The sequence below is a fragment of the Fringilla coelebs genome (genome assembly GCF_963513975.1).
Source record: "Fringilla coelebs genome assembly, chromosome: 13".
NCBI lineage: Eukaryota > Metazoa > Chordata > Aves > Passeriformes > Fringillidae > Fringilla > Fringilla coelebs.
The window spans coordinates 20,959,233-20,981,203 of NC_140039.1; the positions used below are offsets into that span (position 1 = coordinate 20,959,233).

Consider the following 21,971-nt stretch of genomic DNA (forward strand, 5'->3'; position numbering starts at 1 on the left):
TTCTCCTATCAAAGGAGAAGATGTTTTGACCCTTGTGCTTTACCAGAGCCCTGGAGCTGCAGTGGGAGCTGTGTTGTGCCAGTTCCTGCCCCCTGTGATTCCCACAGAACCCCTTTGTGCTGCCTTCCACAAGGCCAGGGGCAGGTGCTCTGCAGCAGGGAGAGGGGAATGCTGCTCCATTAACCACAAAAGGAGCTTTTCACGTGGGAAAAGCACGAGCTGGCAGAGCAGAGCCATGGGGTTGGAACACAGCTCTGAGGAGGGCCAAGGAATGTTTGATCCTGCTGAGGAGGAACCTCTGCTAACATCAGGAGCTGGGTGCCGCTCAGGAGGAGCCCTTGCAGGGTGAGAGGCTGCAGGAGCACCTCTGGCCCCGTTCCTGAGGGCAGGAGCAGCGTGTGGCACACGGGGCTGTGCCCAGCAGGGCACACACGCAACCTGCTCCTTCTCATTTCCAGTAGCCCTAAGGGCCTCAGGGTGGGTACAGTCACAGCACATTTTTTGATGCCTACAGCCCAGATGCATCTGATAAATGGAGCTCCCAAGCAGGGTACAGAGCCAGCATCCTGGTAAGTGCCTCAGCAGGAAACGATGGGCTGGAATCTCACCTGAGTGACTCCAAACTAACTTGTAGGTTTAGTCCTCTAGCTATTAGGATTCTGGAAAATAAGGGGGCAGAGAAGGAAGCAGACACTGAAGATGCACCATGATCTATTATAGGAAAGAGAAGAAAATATGGGATGCTGCCAGAAAGGAGAGAAGGTATGATAAAAGCAAGGGATGTAGTAAGTAGGGTTGGTCGAATAGTATTTGGCAAATGTATTTGACAAATTTCCCAGGTCCTGGTCAAATATGCCACGTGCACTCTGCAGCCCTGGATCAGCTGTGTGACGGGCCAAATACTATCTGCTGAACACTGGCAACATGAGTTATCCTCTCCAGCTGCCTATTGTTTCTCTTCCAGTCCTGAAGCGAGTTTGGCAGTAAATAACTCCAGCCCAAGTAGAAAGTTGTTCTGCCATGTGAACCCCATGCAGTGCATGATGAACAGTATGCAGTGGCTGTGGCTTCTGAGGGCATTGCTGAGCAGATGTTTTTCACCATGGGTGGTCCTTGTGGACATGACAGGCCCCAAGCACCTGTGTTTCCTAGGCTTGATGAGATGTTCTCGTGGCAGGCCTCAAGACCCCTCAGTGTTGGGCCTCCTCTTTGATTTGGTTAGTGCTGTTTTAAGGTAACTGCATTATATAATGGCCACATATCTCTGAGCCTAATTTAAGCCAGAAATCCTAATTGCTATGTGAAACATGAAATGCATTATCATCTTAATAAGCCTCTGTAATCAAATTAGTTTTGTCCCATATTTAATTTAGTCTTTGTCCTGGAGAAAATTAAAGCAGCAAAGGAAAGATTTGGTGTAATTGTCCTGCAGCCCATGTGGAGTTTTGACAGTCTGATGTCATAACGATGAGTAATGACTTGTTATGTGGTTCCTGAAGGTTGAGGAGCAGATACCACTCACTCTACATTCTAATGCTGTCCTAAATCTCTGAAGAGTGTTCCTATTGAATATTCCTATGACATGTTGCTTAATCAGAACTTTACTGTTGCTCTTTCCCAAACTCAGTGCTGTCATCATGATGATTACTGGTGTACAATATATCCTCTTTTGTGTTTCTCACCCTGTAAATTTTCCTCTGACTAGTTTGGGAAGTTCCTCTTTATTTTCAACTTAATCTCAGATGAGAGGGATGTATTGCACTGAGGTTATCTGTATGGGATGATCAGAGTAACCTATTTCCTGGATATTTTTGGCCCTTTGTTCACCAGAAGCAGGTGCTTCAGCTCAAATGTTAATACCATTCATGTTGGAGCACCTATATAAATATATATATATATAGTACTGAGTAGGGAGAAAATCCATGGGGAAAAAGCAATTCACTCTGAATGTTTGCATATGCAAATTTTAGATGCATAAAACTATTGAGCCCTCTTAGTTTCTCTGATCTCTTAATTTTCATGCACTTCCTTATTTTCTCTAATTGTTGTCTCAGGATGCTCCCTGCATGTGAGCAGCCTCTGCAAGGAACAACTCTCATATTCTAGGTCTCAGTCTTCCTCAAGTTGATTCTGCATGAGAATGGACCTCTCAAACCTTTGACCTTGGAGTTTTACTTTCTACGTTTGTGTAGAAAGCCTCTTTGACAGATTGGTTGTAAGGGGCCAAATTGAGTCACTTAGGATCAAATCAAACCCCAAAGTGTTTGGTTACAGGTGCAATTTTCCAGTTTGGGAAAAGGCCAATTCCACCTTGATCCAAAGCTGCTCAGGCAGAGCAGTGGGAACAGGGGCTTCCTACCTATTCCCTTTATTCTGTGAGATTTCAGCTGACCCTGTGGGGGTTGTGCAGGGACAGACAGCTCTGTCCTGGCGTTCCCTCTTGGCATCTCTTGGATTTGCTTGTCCAGCTCCCCCTCTTCCTGGCAGAACAGGAGGAGATTGGCTCAAACCCAAGCTCACCTTGTGTTTGGCTGGTGAGCAGAGGGTACATTTGCGCCTTCCTTTCTCTCAGGAGTCAATTTTTATTGTGGCAGTGACTCTTCCTGCCATTTCCTAATACTTGAGGGCTCACAGGGTCAGTGTCCAGTTTGCATAGCTGTCATATTTTCCTGTTCTCTATTCATATAAACACATTTGCAGCGTGACTCAAATCTGTCCAAGAGGCAGGAGCTGTCCTGAGGCTGTCTGTCACCTCCCTAGAATATGGGCTGTTCTGTCTGCACCTCGAGCAGGGGACATAAGGATGATGCAGAGCACAGGAGCAATGACTTATTTATTGTCCCACCTACCAGGAGCATAGCTCTGGGCAACAGTAAAAATCAGCTGCATGCTTCTTAGAAAGGTCTGGCATAAGTTGGCATTTGGGGAATGTCTTCTGCTGAAGCGGCCACTCGGATGAAATATTGCAAGTGAACGACTTTGGTTTTGTTGACGAGGATGGAGGGGGCTGCAGGGGATGGAATCTCACTTCACTGCTCGTTTCTTTGCAGCCTGGTGGATGATCGGTGTGTGGTACAGCCAGAAGCAGGTGATCTTAACAACCCGCCCAAAAAATTCAGAGGTGAGTTGGTCAGACAGCTCCTTACCCTTCTGCTTAGAAATGATTCTTTGTTTTGTGCAGTGATGTGTAACAATCTCTGACCTCTGTGCTCTCTGTAGCATATTTTAGTGTCATCTTCTTCCATGGATGGCAACTCATGAGGAAAAATGTGTGTGTTGAATGTCTCTGGGACTGTGGTGGTCTAACCTGAGTCAGCCCCCCCCAGTGGGATGGGGGAGAGAATTGGGAGAGAAGAGTGTTCAGATGCAGCAGTTCAGTACACAAAGGAGCAGCTTCACCCAGCAGCAAAGCAGAAGAGTGAATTGATTCCCCATATCCCATGGGCAGGCAGGTGTTTGGGCCAAGACAAATGCCACCTCTCCAGGCACTCCCAGCCCTGTATCCTGGTGTGATGCCCCCTGGGCCTGGCTGTGCCCCCAGCTCCTGTGTGCCCCCAGCCCTCACAGCGGAGGTGGGGAGCAGAGATCTGCTCAGCAGTAACTGAAACATCCCTTTGTTAGCAACAGCTTCCAGCACAAATCCAAAATGTGGCTCTACCAGCTACTGCAAGGAAAATTAACTCCGTCCCAGCCAAACAGGAATGAAGAAAGCTGTGTGAGGGGATGGGGTTGAGTTGTCTGCTGTTTGCTTTTAAGATCTCTCCAAATGTTCACCATCCCTGGGAATTTAATTTCTTTTTCTCCATTCTATCACACCTTCTTTCTAATTACCCAGTACCAAACCTCAGGGAGGAAGAAAATAAAAAGGAGCAAGTGTTAGCCACAACTATTGTTATCTGACCTAATTTGATATGAGCTACCTTGGGCTTTGCTTTCATTCTGCCAGGAAACTTATGCTCAGTGATAAGAAATTAGTGCTCTGCTTTTCAGTTTGGCAAGGCTGACTTGTTCAAAAGGGCCTCACACAGGAAGAGAAGCACTCACTGGGATTTTGTTTGCAAAGACCTTGAATTCTTTTTCCCACCCCTGGGTTGCATCTTTCACCCAGAGGATAACTCAGCTGTATGTTCTACAATTTTGGTCTGGATTTTATTGTTTCAGGTGTAGCAGCACCTGTGTCGTGTTTCTTTGGATGAATCTTGTGTCCTTGGTTATGCTTTGCCTCTATCAGGGTCTCAGAATCACCGTAATTGTGCTCAGGTTTGGCCAGAACTGCAGGTGATAGCCCTTGAAAACCATGTACAGTCTGTGCTACTGGTTTTGCTCGCTGTTATTTGGGTGGGTTTGGGTTTTTTTGCCATGACACGATGTTGCATATAATGAAGCTCTCCTTTTAAAATATTGCTGAAGACTGAGCATTATTGTTGGTTTTTCTCCCTTTTTCCTGGAAAACTGAAGAGCTGATAATTGAAACACTAAAGAGGTAACCTGGGGAAGGTTCTGCATTCAGTGGTAAGCTCTCCAAGAAAGAACAATGTTGTTATGTGAAGCAGAGCCTTGACTTTTGAGGCATTCTTGATGTTAAAATCGTATGGAAGAATAAAAGCAGATTTGACTGAGACTGCTGGGTGCAGAAGGAGGCGGAGGGAGAGACAGAGAGAGAGGAAAGAATGAGAAAAAGGCAATTCTTGCTAGCACAGTTTAGGAACTGCAAGTACAGAGAGACATTTGTCTGACATAAAATACCGTGGTTAGACATTGTAAATGTTCTCATATTACTTATAATTTATACAGGGAGAAAGAATGGTGTGAACCTTTTCCAACCTTTGTAGTTACTTCAGTGAAGCTTTCATGGGGAGGTTTATGCTTAATGGTAAATGGCAACAAAAGTCATAAAATTTTAGCAGGCTTTTCTCTTATTTATACACATACTTTGTAAGTGTAGTCTGAGATAAAATGCTTTCCGTGATAAATATGTTCAGAAGAAGTAATTGTGGAGTTTATCACCTCATCTTCAGCAGAAATGGAAAATACCCCATTTTTATGGAGCTGGGTGGGGCTTGGAGCAGCCTGGGGTAGGGGAGGGTGTCCCTGCCATGGCAGGGGGTGGAAGGGGGTGAGTTTTGAGGTCCCTTCCAGCCCAAACCATCCTGGGAATCGTGTTGGTCAGCACAGCAGCTGCAGGCCTGAGGAGTGGGGTCAGGCACTGGTGATTATGAAGGAATGTTCCAAAATCTTCTTGAAGCAAGAAGAAAATGAATCAAATGGAAGCGACTTGGATTGTAATCTTACAGAGGACTGGGAAAACACTTCTGTGGTTCTGTGACCTGCTTTATGTCCCTGTGCTCCAAGGTGTCCAGGTGCAGGTCAGTCCCCTCCTGGGAAGGACGCTGAGCCTGTCACCTTTGGCCAGGCTTGGGCATCTCCTTTCTGGTACCATTATTTGAGAAGTGTCATTCTGAGCTTCTTAGAGCAGCTCTGTCCTCTGTGGGCAGATGTAAAACTGTTGTAAATACAAATTTCATGCTTAATCAACGTGAGGAGAGATCTCTAGAAGCAAGATGGACTGCTTAGATATGCATAGATGACTCCAAGAAAATTCAGTGGGAAACTCAAGCCTGTCTATCCAGTGGCAGAATGAATCCACCCTGCTTTTTCCCCTAAGGTGCTTCAGGTTGTAAAAAGTCATGTTGCCAAGGCTACATTTAATCCCTTGCATCTGGTGGCAGCAGCAAGGCCCTGCTCTAGAGGGTGGGGGATTTTCTTTCCACTTCAGATCCTTGAAATGGAGCAGAGCTGCTGTGCACAAAGTGGGGGTGTGTGCACCACCCCTGTGCCTGCAGAGAGGGATTTGGCAGCAGTGCCTAAATGTGAGTGTATTCTCACTAAACACTGGTAACCTGCTGCTGGTGTGAAAATAGCCCTGCCTGAGGAATGTGTTCCTAAAAACAGCCCCTTCCCAGCTGAGGTGGGGTTTGTGAGCTGGGAAATCACTGCTTGGAAAAGGGAATCTGGGTGTGAGTGTGGTGGGACAGGAGGATGTGCTGGAGCTGGGGGGGACAGAAGGAGCAGAGGCATCCTGGGGACACCAGGACTGCCTTTGTTGACAGAAATGGTGGGAAAAGTTGTCTGACAGATGGAGCTGGAGGTGGGGGAGCCCTGGAAAGGGTGAGGTGCAAGAGGCAGCTGAGAGTCAGAGGGGGGGTGATGTTCAGGGTTGGAGTGTGGAGAAAAAGTGCAAAGGAGATGGGTTAAAAAAGTGCAAAGGAGATGATTTAAAAAAAAAAAAAAAGAATGCCAGGGTGATTAGATGGAAAAGAGTGAAATGCTGGAGTTGGAAGGAGCTGTAGAGGAGAGTAGTGCAGCACACTCCAATTCCTGTGAGTGTTTACCTGCAGTTATTTCACATGTTAAATGCTGTGGTGCTTCTGGGTCATTAAAATATTCATTTGATCACTGGAAGGTGTGAAGGCTGATTCTTTGTCTTACTATTTTCCATCCCAAGCAGAATTATTTAGCACCTGAGGTCAGTGGTTTGAGGTTGGATGGCAATTATGGTCTAAGTTTTCAGTGGATTTTTTTTATTCTGCCTTTCTGTGTCCACTTTAAATACAGTGGTTTGGGTGTGTTTGGGTTTTTTTTTCAAGTACAGCATTTCTCTGGCCCTTCATGCCTCTAGCTCCAAACAATTCAAAATTCCTCTAAAACTGCTTTTCAGAATGTGACCACTGAAGACTGCATTTATTAGGGTGTTTCTTTTTAATAATGTTAATATACAAAAGAGGATTTTTTAACTTAACAGTTGTAAATGTACTGTGTACAGATGAGATTCCTGGAAGAAATCCTACTTGTATGAATCTCCAAAAAAAGAAAGAGTGTGACATTCTCTTAGTTATCTGCACTTCTTTAAACAGAAAAGACATTTAATGTTTTTATTAAGCTGTAATTGCCATCTTTTGAGTGTGACTGTGCAGCTGAAGAGGGGCTATAAATGAATTTCCTGTGAACCTGCATGGATTGATGTGGGAAGTATGAACTGGAGCTGACCCTCAGCTGGGCTGGAGCTGGAATTTCCACTGGAAATCATTCCTGCTGGAACACACAAACAGATCCTCATTCTGCAGGTGCCCCCCAGCCCTGCCCTGCTGCAGGAGCTGAGAGCCTGGGCTTGGTGGTTTGGTGCTGGAGCTGCTGTTGTGTGCTCTCTGGGAGCTGGGCTGGGCATTTGCAGGGGTTTATTTGTGTTCATTGGTGCTGGAGCTGCTGTTGTGTGCTCTCTGGGAGCTGGGCTGGGCATTTGCAGGGGTTTATTTGTGTTCATTGGTGCTGGAGCTGCTGTTGTGCGCTCTCTGGGAGCTGGGCTGGGCATTTGCAGGGGTTTATTTGTGTTCATTGGTGCTGGAGCACAGCCCTGTGCCGAGCCAAACGTGTTTGTTTAATGCAAGACACTGCTACTACAGCAAAACAGTCTGGCTGACAGGCTTCTCAGGAAATTCCTTACAGCTCTTTATTTGGGATGCAGAGCTGTCTGCCAGCCTTCCAGCAGCTCTGCAATAGCTGCTGGAAACTCTGGCACAAAGGGCACTCACTGGGTTAATTTGTCCAGCAGCTCCCTCCTTCCAGAACATTGTTTTAGTAGTTGCTGGGCAACACTCTTTTTTTGGCAAGATGTTCAAGGAATGAACCCATATCTTAGACTTAAAATACCCTCATGGCAGAGCAGAAGAGGAGTAGTTCAAATTCTGTTTGTTCTCTTGATCCTAATCCACGCTGTGCTCCGGTGGCTGCTGCCTCTGCAGGTGTTGGGGGCCAGCCCTGGGGGCTCAGCCTCCGAGCTGCAGCGGGAGGAACTCCCCAGGCAGCTTTGATTTATAATGATATGGCTGTAAAACTGAATTTAGTATGGATCATGGAACGGCTTGGGTTGGAAGGGAACTTATGTTTCATCCAGTGCCACCCCTGCCGTGGCAGGAACACCTCCCACTGCCCCAGGCTGCTCCAGCCCCAGTGTCCAACCTGGCCTTGGGCACTGCCAGGGATCCAGGGGCTGCCCCAGCTGCTCTGGGCACCTGTGCCAGGGCTGCCCACCCTGCCAGGGAGCAATTCCTGCCCAATATCCACAGTTTTGATGGATGTTCTTGAGTTATCCCTGTGCTTAGCTCTGCTGAAGTCAATGTGCTTCTCCCTGGCAGAAATGTTTTCTATTTTGTCCTTCCCAGCTTTTCCATCACTGATCTGAAGCCTCCCCACTCCTGCTTTGTGTTACATGAAGGAAACTCCATATGAAGGAAAAAGATGAAGGAAATCTGTGATTGCTGCAGGTCTGCTGGAGGCTCTGCAGTTCTGTTGCACACATACACTTTATTTACCCTTATTTAGCCAGGGCAAGCTTGTTTATGCTTTGGCACCAGGGCTGAGATTAGGGATTCTTTCAGCTGGAGGGTCACATAGTTGATTTTCCCAAACACTTCTGAAAATTAAAAAACAAGCTAAAACGAATAACCAGGTCCCTCTGCCTGTTGGTTTTGGAGGAGTCTGAGCAGCAGATAGTGCCCTTTGGGGTGCTTCAGTGCCACCCCTGTGAGCATCAGGAGTTTTTGTGGGATCAGGATCAGCCTGAGGCTCCTGTGGGCAGCCTTCAATCCTGGTGCTCTCCACACACACTTTTCCTGGTCTGCTGTGGTGAAAGGGATGATATCAGCTTTTTAAACTTTGGTGTGAAGTAGCCTGAATTGTTTGACTCTCAGCAGAGTTGGAGTGGGTGTTCTGCAGAGGTTTGAGCTGGAGTGATGGTGAAGAGGATGGGGTAGACCTGAGCTGCACAGCCAAGTCTGGGCTTCTTTTCCTTCTGAGCATGGAGTTTCTATATCCAGGCTGCTGAAATGCCTGGATGCATTCATTATTAAGGTGCCTGGGTTCCTTTAAGGAATATTTAAACTGGAGTCTAAATATGGCTTCTTTTTCCCCCCTCTGATAGTAGCAGTTCAAATAGCAGGATTTGTTTTTTGTGCAGGAAGCAGAACTTTGGGGAGTGCCTGAGTGCTGAGGCCAAAGCCTTCTTGCAGAGACATCCATCACTTGCAATAGAAACTCCTTTCCAATTTTGAGATGTCCAAGTCAGATTAAAATGCCTGTGCTGAATACCAGAAGTAGAAAGTGGAACATAATAGTGAATACCCACTTAAACCAACTTCTGTTTTATAGCCAAACACCATAAAAATAAAAAACAAGATGCCTCTTACCTCATTTTCAGAAAGAGTAAAAATCAAAATAAGAAGTGTAAAATCAAAAGTTGTTTTGTTGGATGGAAGAGAAAAATTATAAAATACAGTCTGTTGTTGTGCCTATAATTTTTTTTATTCAAAATTGAAGCATTGAGCATTTTGAGTAAAAAAAAATCTTTCAGTCTTGCTGAATTAGGTTGTAGTTAAATCTAAAATACATTTTGCTGCCTTGATGAGGAATCTTTCAGTATTTATAGAGCTGCACTAGAAAACTGCCAACTGCTTGTATGCATTTGAATTTGCTGCCCTTTATAAGATGAAGAAATCCTGAATCCTGTCTTTGAATTGTGAAACTTTAGCCCACTGCAGCCTACGTGCAAGCAGATGTTGGGGACAATTGTCACTGCAGCATTTAGATATTTTAAAAGAGCTGGGAAGTTGGAAATGTTGCTTTTCCATGCAGACAAGTTTGCTTTGTATCTGCTAAAGCTTGGGATGCCCTGATCAGGGGGGATGCAGGAATCCGAGGGAAGGTTGGTTGGGTTTTTTATCATGGAGAGTGAATTGGAAAGCTGTTTTTATTTCATTTCCCACATCTCTTGCAGTGGTTCCTTACTGGCCTGTGAAACCAAACATGTTTGTGGGAAATTATTTGTGATGGAGTACCAGGATATCCCAAAGACATCCTGACTCTGTGGTGCTTTGTTACCCAGAGCAGCTGTGGCTGCCCTGGCAGTGTCCCAGGCCAGGCTGGATGGTTTGTGGGACAGTGGGAGGTGTCCCTGCCATGGCAGGCTGGGAATGAGATGAGCTTTAAGGTTCCTTCCACCCCAAACCCTTCAGGCATTCTGTGTTGATGTGCTTAGCAGAGATAAATGACTGGCTGAATAATTACTGGTGGCCAGGATTTTGTCTGTGTCCCACTGATGGGTGCTGAGATGGGTGGGAAGGGTCTGTGTGACACAGATCAGGAGGGTCTGTCCAGGTCTGTGTGACAGCTGGGGACAGAGGAGGAGCTGGCTCTGGGGCACAGACCCTGGCTGGGCTGTGTCCCTGCTGCTCTGTGCCCAAACAGCTGTCTGCCAGCTTTTGGGCTTCAAGAGCTTTCATCTGGGATGCTTGCACAGAGATGAAGACAGAGCAAAGCCCCTTTGAAACAGCAAGTGCTGTTAATATGCATAACTGGAACGCTGTGTGAAACCCAATCTGTTGGTTCAGGTACAGCAGAGGAAGGATAAGGATTTAATTTATTATTATCCCTCTCCTGGGGAGAAGTTTGATCCGTGCACTTGGTCTCTCTGCAAATGGGGGTGGCAGTTCCATCCTGACGTGTCCCTGTGTGAGACAAGGGGGGTTGACTGTGCCCAAAACTGAAGAAATGAACAAAATGCTCTTTTGAGCACTTACTCCTTCTCAACTCTTGCAGGTGTGAGCCTTTTCCCCGTGGAAAGCTCAGGGTATTTCAGGTAGGATCGAGAAAGGGATTGCCAAAGAGCAGTGCTGAGCTATTAAGTAGAGCAGTTGTGTTAATAAACCTGGTCCCAACCTTGTAGACAAAAGAATACTGTGGCTTTGTTGCCATAGTTTCAGTGCAAAATCTGACCTTAGCTACAATAACATTCGGTTAGAAAGAACTAGCTAATCAGTTTTCTAAAATTAGTGTGTTCCCTAGTACATAAGCCAGTATGAACAGGATATTTAATGAAATATTATACTTAGTCACAAGAGCCCAAGGGAGTGAAATGCCTTGATGAATTGTGGGGGTGGGGTGACATTGGTGCCTATCTTTTAATATAGCAAAGTTATTAAAATTTGTGGCTTGCTTAATATTTAGAGTAGTCAAGTGTGTTCCTCTGTGCACCCCATCAGTTCTGCTCTGTTCTTTGGAGAAGCTCTCAGAGTCAGTTCTGTGAGCTGGCAGGATTGAGGTGCTGGGGAGTCTCAGCAATCCCAAGCACTTCCAGAGGACCTTCAGGTAAAGCTCAGGGTGGGTGTTGTGTTTGCTGCCAGCACAGCCTCTGCTCTGCAGAGGAAGGAGTCTCACTCCTTTAGAAGGATGCAGACAGATGGATAATGTCATAAATTGTGTGGAAAAACCCCTGTGTGTGAGGACAGGAGTCTCCCAGGTATTGGGAACATCTTGAGCTGTACATTCATTATCTAAAGTGCTGAGAGCCTCAGGTGAGGTGTGGGGTGTGACATCCTGCTGGCAGTCCAGAACACCTCTGAGAGGGCATTTATTGTGCCCAGGCTCACTGACCTGGCCCTGGGTGAGATTTCATCCAACTTAGATTTGTTTCTTTGCAGTGCTGTGATGAATTGTTTTCTAACATCCAGGTTGGTTATTTGGATATAAATATACAAAATACAAAATAGGTGAGGCTGGGTGGGCTGTCTGTTCTTCACTTCTGTTTGGAGTTTTTTGGAGCTATGTTCATCTGCTGTTGGGTACTTGGGACACCAAAATACACAGAGGAATGTTTTTTAGACAAGGATCATCAAAAGATGCTTCCCACTTTGGTGGGAGCTTTTGGAATTTCATAGCCAGTGAGTTAGAGTTACCAGTGGATCATCAGCTCTTGTGGCAGGGCTTTGTAGCTGAGGTTAGCAGTGCTTGTATTCATTCTAAAGCAGCTGTAGCTCCCCTGAAGACCTTCCCAGGACTTAGCTGTGGGCTGTGCTGGGTGTGTGGGAGCACAAACATTTGGTGCCAAACACACTCAGGTTTGGTTCAGAACGGCATTTGCAGCTTGGAAGTGCTGACACTTGCAGGGCTGAGCCTCAGGCACAGCCTCCTGGCTCCCCAGGCTTGATGATTGCTGATGAGCACACAGGGAAGGTGTGATCTGTGCTCCTGCAGCATCCAAGTCACATCCAGATTTGCATGTTGATGCTTCAGGAGTTTTGTTTTTAGGTCTGCCTCCCCCAGTAGGCTTTAGGGAGCCACATCTGTCCTCTCAAGCTTTTTCCCCTTGACATGTCTCTGTGGCCAGGTTTGATTTCCTCTCATCCCTTGCCTTGCTGTGGTCCTGAGGTGTTGGGTTCTTCAGAGGGAGCAGGTGAATGCCCTGGGACACCCCTGGGGAGCTCTTCTGTGTCAAACTCCTCCGTCTGTTCTGTGTCATCTCCCTTCTCTTGCTTTTGGGGCACAATGGGGTTCTGTGCTGCTTGCAGTAGCAGGAATTATACTAAAAACCTCAATTATTTTACTTAGAAAATAAGGCTTTAGACTTCAAAATGAGTTGCAATTCAAAAGTGTTTTCAGTTGAGGTTATTTACTTATGAAGACCAGAGATAAATATGCCAAGTACCCATATCAAGGAGGCCCTGCAGGTGCTGTGTCCAAGTGCCACATGGAAGTCATTAGTCCAAGAGGAACCCAACCCAGAAGTTCAATAATTTCACTTCTGATTTTCTGGGCAGCCTGTTCCCCACTGAGCAAGAGTCCTGGCTGCAGTGGTGGTGTCTCAGGGAGATGAAGCTGTGAGTGCTTGTGTTTGAGAGCAGTCAGAAGGAAGGTGGTGAGGCTGCCAGCAGAGCCAGCCATGAAATGTGCTGTGAGGGACTGCAGACCTTGCCAGGTGTCCTCAGCAAACACTCTGTGCCACTCACAGCTCCCTTCTCCTGCTGGAGATGGAATATTCTGCCCTTCTCCTTGCAGGAGCTGGAGTCATCCTTCAGCATGAAGGGTGGTACTTCAGTGTCAGCACCTGAGTGGGATCCCTCTCCTCCAGCTCCCACTGCAGTTCCAGCGCCTCCAGCTGCATTCTTCACATTGCTGGCTGCAGAGCCAGGTGCCAGTGCTGATCTGTCAAGCTCCTGCTGGTTTGTGGCCTGAGTGTATAAAAACCTCCAGTCTTTCCTGCCTGACTTGAAAGTTTGTGATCCAAACTCCAGGAAACAAGTGAGCTGTTGGTGGAGGTTCTTGTCTTTGAAAACTGCTTTGCATGTTTTTGCCACCCAGAGAGGAATTTGCTGCTTTGAGGTCAGTCTTGAAAAGCACCTGACTGGATCTTTAGGAATAAACTGTTTGTTTCCTTGCTTGGCAACTGGCTGGCTGGGGGTAGGGAGCTGAAAAATCCTGGATTAGCTTTAGTGGCCCCTGACAAATGTGTAGAAGAAGCCTTATGTCTCACAGGAGTGTGGAAACACCAGAATAGCCATTACAGATTGACACTGACTGCAGTGTGCCTTGAAAATTCTATTCTGATGAACAACTGTTCAGAGAGGAGCTCGAGGGACTTGTGTGTTAGGGCTAACACTTCTTCATTCCTAATTTGTGAAAATAGTCAGCACTGAGCCCTCAGTGTTGGCAATGATCATCTGTTCTGGTTGTGTAATGTACAGAAGTTCAGTGGAAACATAACTCCTCGTGTTGTGGTTCAAGAGCCTTTCTGCAGCTCTCAGTGAGATGTTCAGAGGAAGAAATCTCCTGCAAGCAGAGAAACCATGACAGTGCTGAAAACACTGCCACAGGATCCTCCCCTGCCTGGAGCAGAACAAATGATGCCTGAGCTGGGTTTTATTGAGGATACAGAGCTGTGCTATGCAGGAGCAATCTGGTAGCACTTAGACCTTGCATTTAGTGAATGTCAACCCTTTTATTTGTCGAGGTTAAAAATTATACAAGGAAAAAATAAACACAGAACTTGCAGGCATGAGGAAGTGAGGGAGCTGGATGTGGGAGCAGCCATCCTGAAAAGGAAAAAATCTGAGCTAGAGCTGCAAAAATGCTTTCCCTCCCTTTGGAGCAGCACGTGATCTCCAGGCAGCACCAGTTGGCTCTGAGCAGCCCCAGGGGCAGAGGTTTGGGCTGGTGGTGGCCCAGACCTCTGGGAGCCGGTCCAAAGGGGCTGGTTTGGGCTGGGGATTCCAGCCCTCAGCTGCTCCTGCTGCTGTGTTTTATTGTCAGAGAAAGAGGAATAAATCTCAGCATTATTAGAGTGTGACCAGCAGTAGTGCAGAGAGGGAGAGTTCAGTTCCCTCTGAAGGGGAGGACAGGAGCAGGGAGGGCTGAGCTGGGTGTTCCCTTGGGTGCTTTCCCAAGCCCCTTCCAAAAGCAGGAATTGCAGTGCTGATCTGGCAAAAGCTCCACTCCCAGTTTGGACTTCCAGCACCAAGTGCTGGATCTGTGATGCTGCCTGGTCACAAAAGGCTTCAGCACGGAGCCTTGCTCAGCCCCAGCATTTCCATGGGCATTTAGCTGGGCTTTTACGGCAAATGCCTCCAGGTGCCTTTGACTTCTTGCTCATGTCTTAACTCCAGGATTGAGCAAAGAGGCTTTTTGGAGCCTTTGGTGCAACTTTGGTGCAACTTTACTGGGGGTAGTGCTGACTTACTTTGTTCTGCCCTTCAGAAGTGCATTTTCCTTGTTGATTGAAAAGCAAAGCATGTCCCCTGTTTAGGTGATTGCCACAAAAAGGGCTCAGAAATGGAGGTTCTGTAAGAGTGACTTGATCACCGCGTTTTCCTGGGCAATGAGAATTGTGTGTTTGCTCTGGGAGCGTTGGGCAGTATTATGGGATGGTGGCTCTGTAGGGAGGGTGATCCCTCCCTGCTGCAAAGTGCATCCTCAGTAAACAGGAATGGGAGCACCCTGAGCTCTTGCCTTGGGGACTGGAGGTAAATCTCAAGGCAATATAGATTTTACAAATAACGTTCTTGCTTGGCATTGACAAGCTTTAAAATAAGTGAAGAATTTTTCCTCCCACTCCCTGTCAGGCAGATGGCCTTGGTCATGAAAAATGACAATGAGGAGAAGATCCTTCAGATATGATCTATAAGATTTAATCCCAAATATAATTTTTTTCCATATGCAGCCTGTCATGTGCTGCAAGTTTGTGTTCTGAGATGATTTGGGCAACTTGACAGATAATAATTCTGCATTGGGACCAGAATTTGCCTGCATAGAACTCTGGGTTTTAACAGCTTATTTGTATTGCAGTCTCCTTACAGGTTCATGTGTATATTTCTATATGTATATATAAACAAATAAACATTGTAGGAGAAAGGAGTGCAACATATAGAGATGATTTTGTCTAATTGTAGCAGCTCATGCTATGAATATCCACTAATACTTCACAGCAGCTCCTTTTAATCTTAATACCACGGGTGACATTTAATTTGTAGTTTTTATCTGATGCAAAAATACCTGAGAAGGATGTGTTTTCATGTTTATTTTTTAGCATTTAGGTGCAGTTACCTTGAAAGATCAGAAGGTATCAGCACAGCTGCTCAGTGTTCCCAGTCCTCAGTGCTGAGCAATATTGGGAGGACCTTGAAGGCAGAGGAGCAGCAGGGAGAGCTGTAAAGGGAAGAAATGGGATTTAATCTGTGCCTTTATGTAGAGTTTGGTTGAGGGGGAAGCCCTGCAGCTGTGCTGAGGCTGAGCTGTTTCAGGATGTGTTTCCAGAGGGGTGTCACAATTCCCTGTGCTGCCTCTGCACCCACTAAATGGAGAGAGGGGCTTGTGGAAGGATGGGAGGAAAAATCTTAGCCAGGTTTTGAGACGTGGGGACCACATGGAGTTCTTATTCTTCCCACTAATGAGCAAAACAGTGTTCAGAATCGAACAGGAGAAAATATTCTGTTCTTCCAGCTTCTCCATGAATCCCTTACTGAGAAAAAATATGAAAATATCCAAGTTTTTCATTTTTTGAAATTCAGATGCACATCCCAAAAACTCAGAGAAAAAGTAAAGTTCTTTGGGGGGAAAAAAAAAAAATCACAGAAATGGGTTCTTGTTTTCAGGCCTTTTCCAGGGACAGGGGATTTTTCTTAGCAGAAATTCCTTTTTTTGAGCTTTCACTGTTATTTTCCTACCTGATGGCTGCATAGATTAGTGCTGTACTGAGGATCTTTGTGATTCTTCCCCAAGGTTTGTTCCTGCCTAAAACCAGGAAGGGGTTGGGGGGAGCCCTCTGCATCTCACACTGAATTAATTCCATCTTGCTGTACCTTGTGTTCCCTCCAGGTATTTGCACTGTTTGCATTTGCTGTTCTCTTTCTTGTACCTTTGCTGGATTTGTCTGTCTGCTCTGGCTTTTTAGAAGTCTGCTGAGCCTGGTCCTTGCTCTGATGTTTAATGCAGGATTGAAGTTAAACACTGTGTTGGGAGCTGGATATCAAAGTCTTCAAAAACCAAAAATAAAAGGGAAAAAAGTGTGAAGTCAAGAAGCTGCAGCCTTAGACTGAAAAACTCAGGAACTTTAAAAGAAAAACTTTTATCTGTCAGAGATTTGAAGTGCCTGTCACTTAATGTTCCTTCCTTCAATCCTGGTGGAGGCTCATTTCAGAAACCCACAGTGACTCAGCTACTTTGAATATCTGTTGTGTGGCGCGTGTTGGAAGCTCCCAGAGTTTCTCCCGCCTCCAAATGTGCTTTTTATTGGTGGATAATTCACTGGCAGTATCTTGTGCACTGTGCTAATTTAAACCACACTTACAATATTTAGATTTTTAAAGTGTAAAGGCATAGTGCCCTGATATTGGTGAGTAGAAAGGAGAATGTTTGTTTATAAATATTTATTATTTTGCAAGTGTAAAGGTAAGCTTACCTAGATTTTTGTTCCAGATAAATGATGAGTTCCTCTGTACAACACCAAATGTCCTCGAGGGTGAGATTTGCCTTTTGCTCTTTTATGTCCTCAAGCTCTTTGGGAATTGGTTCTGGACAGAGCTCTTGCTGAAGCAGTCAGGTGACCTAGTGAGAGTTTCTCAATGTGTCAAAGGGAATTTTTGAGCAGATCCTGAGTAAATACACACAAACCAGAGCTAGTGGGCTGTACAGGAAGGAACCACGTGGCTGTGGTCAGGCTGCAATAACCTTTTTATTCCTGTTTAACACTCTTGAGGATGGCAGGACTAGGTGCTAGGGATATTTGTGATGGTTGGGAAGCCAGTGGAATAACCTTTTCCACAGATGTGGCTCCACAGGAATTCTTCATCCATCCGTGATGGAGCTCTGACAGGCTCCTGGGGGGGCTTGCTGTGCTGGGTGCCACCACCAGCTGCCAGCTGTGCCTTTTGGGGCTCACATGGAGCCAGTCCCACCTCTGGCTGGAGTTTTCACAAGGGCTGAGGTGCTGCCCTGGCTGTGCAGCCACTCCTGGTACCGGCTGGGCGAGGGCTGAGCTGGCAGCACTCATCCCTGTTCCTCTGCTGAGTTTCCCCTGTGCAGGAAGGGTTGCCATGGAGGAGAGCGTGGGGTGGGAGTAGGCAGGAGCAGCTGCCTGGGGGCACTGGGGGAGGATCCTCCAGCAAGGCTGCTCTTGCAGGCAGTCCTGGGAATTTGTGCTGTCCAGAGCTCTGTGCATCCTTTGGGAAGAGCCCAGATGGGCTGTGGGGAAGGGTGGAGCTCTGGTGTGAGCAAAGCGGCTTTCCCTGCACTGCTCAGAGGGAGGAGGTGACAACCTCATGGGCATGGTGGCCTTCATGGACCTTTGGGTTTAGTCAAGTTCCTTGTCCATCCTGTGTGCATTTCTGCACTGTTTAAACCCATTTTAAAAGAGACTGCACGTGGCACTCTGTGCCATGGTGTAGTTGCTGAGGCGGTGTCTGCTCATAGGCTGGACTTGATCTCAAAGGTCTTTTCTGTGATTCTGCCCCTTCAAGGATGTGCAGGACAACTCTGTTACTTCTTTGGAAGTCCTCTGCAGATTTTTAATCTGTTACTTTGAAAGTCCTCTGCAAATTTTTAATCTGGCAAAAGGGTGTTCTGATGGGGAACTGACGGATCCATCTGCTCCATCACAGTGGGTTTATCAACAGTTTCAGTTTAAATATTTTTAGTGAAAAAGTTGATTTGTGTATGTAACAGGCATATGGCTTAAGGCTTGTACTCAGCAGCTGTGTGAGTGTATTTATTAGGAAAAGCACCACGCAGGGGTGCTCGGTAAGAAACTCTTGTTCTCTGGGGTGAGGTTGGGGTGTTTGAAGTCAGTCACAATCCACGAGCAGCCCAGGAGTGCAGGCTGCAAGCTTTCTCAGTTCAGCGGTCATTTGTGTCCCCAGACGTGGGACACAGTGTCTGAGAGTGTGGGCAAGCTGATGACAACTTTCCAGACATGTTACATCAAAGAAATGGAGATAATGTGCATGCAAACTGTCACACTTGGCAGTGTCTGTAGCAGTGCAGCTCAGGGCTGGAGCAGCAAACCTGTTCCATCCCTGCGTGCTGTTCTGTCCCTGCTCGGAGCTGCTGTCACACTTCAGCCTCAGTACTGTCCTGTAAAAAATACAGGACTGTTCTCACGTGTCATGGAGGAGATTTGGCTCAGCAACTGCTCTGCAGTGCACGTGATTCCCCAGCAGCTCATCTGGTTCTCCTCAAATACAGAGTTTTTGTCACATTTTTAACCATGCTTGCAATGGCTTCACCTTCTAAAAACGCCTTCAAAGCATTTGGAATGAGCAGGAGGGGAAATCTGCCACAGGGCACCAGTGACACTTGTGTTCATTAATGGTTCTCTGTTTCTGCAAGAGCTGGAGATCATGGAAATACAATTGCCTGAGTTTGTGCCAGCCAATATCTTGTTTTTTAGACCCATAATCCTTTCCTGAAGAAGGTTTTCATCTCACTTACATGTAGTATCTAAGTGCTCATTAATAAAAAAGAATGGATTTGTTCTGCAAATCCCTGATGTGCACTTTGTGTATTTGATGGAAAGCGGCAGACTTCTGGAATGTTTTCAGTGAACAAAGAGGAGGCACAGTTGGGATTGTGAAGTTCACCTTTTAAAAGTCCAGAGACTTGGCAGATAATTTTACCTTGTTCCTAGTGGTCTTCTCTTCACAGCAGCTCAGTAAAATGGGAAATGCATGTGGAAAGTCCCAAGTGCTTATCCAGATTGAAAAGCTCAGGAAACTGCAGATAATCAGCTTTCACATCTTTTTCATGTAATTTTTTGGGCTTTTTTATATAACTTCCTTATCCTCAGATGTTTTGAGGGGAATTTTTGTTCTGTTTGTGCCATTTATCTTGGAATAAGATTCAGATATTTCATCAGGACAGTTTGCACTTTGCATGATGGAGCCTTTGGATAACATCAGTTGTCTGGGGCTCATTTGGGATTTGCTGAAACAGTTATTTCTAAAATTTTTTTTTGAGCATCTCTAATACCAAGGACACTTGTAATCCAGATTTCATAACTTGTGTCTGGTTTATCATGTGGGAGTTGCTTTTTGGTTTGACAGATTGAGAATCATGTTTTTTCCAAAGGTTGGAATTGTTGTGGGTAAAAATTATTCCTGTGGTCAACAGGTGAGTAACACTGTCTGGTGCTGCCTCATGCTCCTGCAGTTTTCCTCTGGAGTCATTAATCTGGGAAGCATTGTTTGAAACCTCAGTGGGAGAGCTGGCAGGGGCACTGAGCTCTCCTGGGGCTGAGGGTGCCAGGGGCTGGATTTTAGGGGCTGGAACAGCAAATGGTGCCATAGGGGTGAAGTGGCACCACTCAGGTGTGCTGAAGTTCTGAGAACTCCCCCAGTGTACAGCAGAGCCAGAGAGGGCTCCAGGAGCTTTTGGAATGCTCCAACCCGGCTGTGGAAACACCCAGGGCTGGGTCCTTCTGTGGGACTAAATTTGAGTCTGGCTGCCTTGGCCAGGTGTCACCATTTCAGAGTGTCCCAGCATGTCCCCAGCAGAGGCTTTCACCTCCTGCTCTGTGGCTCTGTCCTGCTCTGGAGACCCTCAGCTGTAAATTGATGTTATCAAATCTGTGGCATGGAATCAGACTTTTTTGTTTACTTCTGCTGTTTCGGAATGCCAGGATTTTGTGCAGAAAAGGAAAATTCTTCTGAAACCTGATTAGTCTGAAACCTGAAATCCTGCAAATCAAGGCATAAAACTGGTGTAGATCTGGAAGTAGAGACTGGGTCTGACACAACCAGAAAACAGTTCTAATGCAATTATGGTACAATTAATAATTGGAAATAAAGACACTAATTGAAACAAATGAAGGAAGAGAACGGAAAGGAGCAGACAGTGCTAGAAGAACATTTCAGTTCATTTTTCTGAACTTGGAAGGTTATTTCTGCTTGGAGGCTACTGGCAGGGGTGGTATTTGTGAGCCAGGACGACTCTTTGCTGACTCTGGGTGGATGTGAGTGTAGGATGCTTTCAGTGGTGCAGCTGGTGTTATTTAATAATTCTCCCAGCCCATCCATCGCTTCTGAATCCAGCATTCTCCCTCCCTGATTCATGTGTTATCATTGTGTCAGTAAGGCAGCTTCAAAGATGGCTGAAAACAGTAAAAATACCTAATTATTGTTCTTTGTGGAAAAGGAAGTTTTTTAATAGCTGTAGCACAAAGCAAGTTGAATACATTTATTTTCTGAGGAGTTTTCAGGCACATGCAGGATATTCTTTTTACTGGGTGTTTTTGTCTCCAGGGCAATAAAGGAGGGATTGTCAGCACTTAAACCAAGACTTCTTTGCTTTGTAGTTGCGCATGGAGTTAAAGAAGTGAATCTTGTGGTTTTCATTGCAGGTGTGTTTTAACTCCTTGGGTTATCCTGGGAAGTTTTGGTGTTCCTGGGGGCTCTTACAGCCTGTTCTCCTCAGCTGTGATAAACCAAGGAGCCAGAGAAGCTGCTCTGTCTGTTGGAAAATAGGCACCAAGTTAACAGAGTGTTTATTTCTGCAGAAGGCTCACACTGGGAGCGTGGATGAAACATCCCTGAGATGGATGATAGCATGTTCTGCTTCTTTTGCTGGAAGACCATGAGCTAGTAGAGCAGGCAGAAATAAATTGAATTACATCCATGCGTTTAAAAAAGAAAGAGAAAAGCAACAGCTCAGCTGAAGTTGAAAAAGGAGCAGTTTCTCTTCGGCAGCTCTGTTTGTGCTTGTGTGGAAGCACTTGGGCAGCTCCGTGCAGCAGGTGAATTACATCCCTGTGGGATGCACAGAGCATCCCCAGGATCTGGGATTTTCCTTGCAGGCTTTGTCTTAAGCTGCACCAAGGGAAATTAGGGTTAGATGTTAGAAAAAAGTTTTTTACAGACAGGCTGATAAAGTTCTGGAGTGGCTGCCTGGGGAAGTGGTGGAGTCCCCATCCCTGGGTGTGTTTAACAAAGCCTGGATGTGGCACTGGGTGCCAGGGTTTAGCTGAGGCGTTGGGGCTGGGTTGGACTCCATGATCTTGAAGGTTTCTTCCAGCCTGGTCATTCTGTGGCTCTCAGGTGCTTCAGGAGGTGGCAGGTGCCCCATGGGTGTCTCTCCCAGCCTCTGGGGTTGGTGTTTGCAGTGGCAGCCCTGCATTCCCAGCCCCACGGACCCCAAGGATGTGCTGCCAGTGGGGTAACGCCTGCAGGCCCATCCTGGCAGGCTCTGCTCCCGTCCAGGGCCACGGAGCATTTGTTGTTCCCATCTGCAGTGCAGCCCAGCGGGGCTGGCTGCCTCCCATCCCTGCCTGTGCTCAGCTGCCGGATCCAGCGTGGCTCCGCTGCCTTGGCTCCCGCCGCTCGCTGCCCTTATTTGGTAACGCACAGCTCTGAGCTCTGCCTGGAAGGGGCTGTTTTACTGCTTTAGGGACTATTTTCCACTTTCATTTTTGATCTCTAATGCTGTGGATTGTGTTTCAGCAGCAGTGCTGGCACAGCTTAACTTCTAAGTGCTGTCAGACTGGAATATTGTGCTTTTTAGAAGTGCTTGGCTGTTTTACTTTCTGCTTTGCTGCTGCAGAGGCAATATATGGCAGCACTTGTGTTTACGGGGTATATACACCTTGTCAGCATAACCTGCTT

The 21,971-nt window shown here is 46.4% G+C and overlaps 1 protein-coding gene across 2 annotated transcripts in view; it reads left to right on the forward strand.

Annotated features, from left to right (window-relative positions):
• The window catches only part of ITPR1 (inositol 1,4,5-trisphosphate receptor type 1), a 157,515-nt gene that overhangs the window by 14,858 nt on the left and 120,686 nt on the right, over window positions 1-21,971 (forward strand). For both annotated transcript variants that reach the window (XM_084214761.1, XM_084214762.1), the window contains exon 3: window positions 3,051-3,121. In XM_084214761.1, the coding sequence (XP_084070887.1) occupies window positions 3,051-3,121 (71 nt within the window). The remainder of the gene's footprint in view (window positions 1-3,050; window positions 3,122-21,971) is intronic.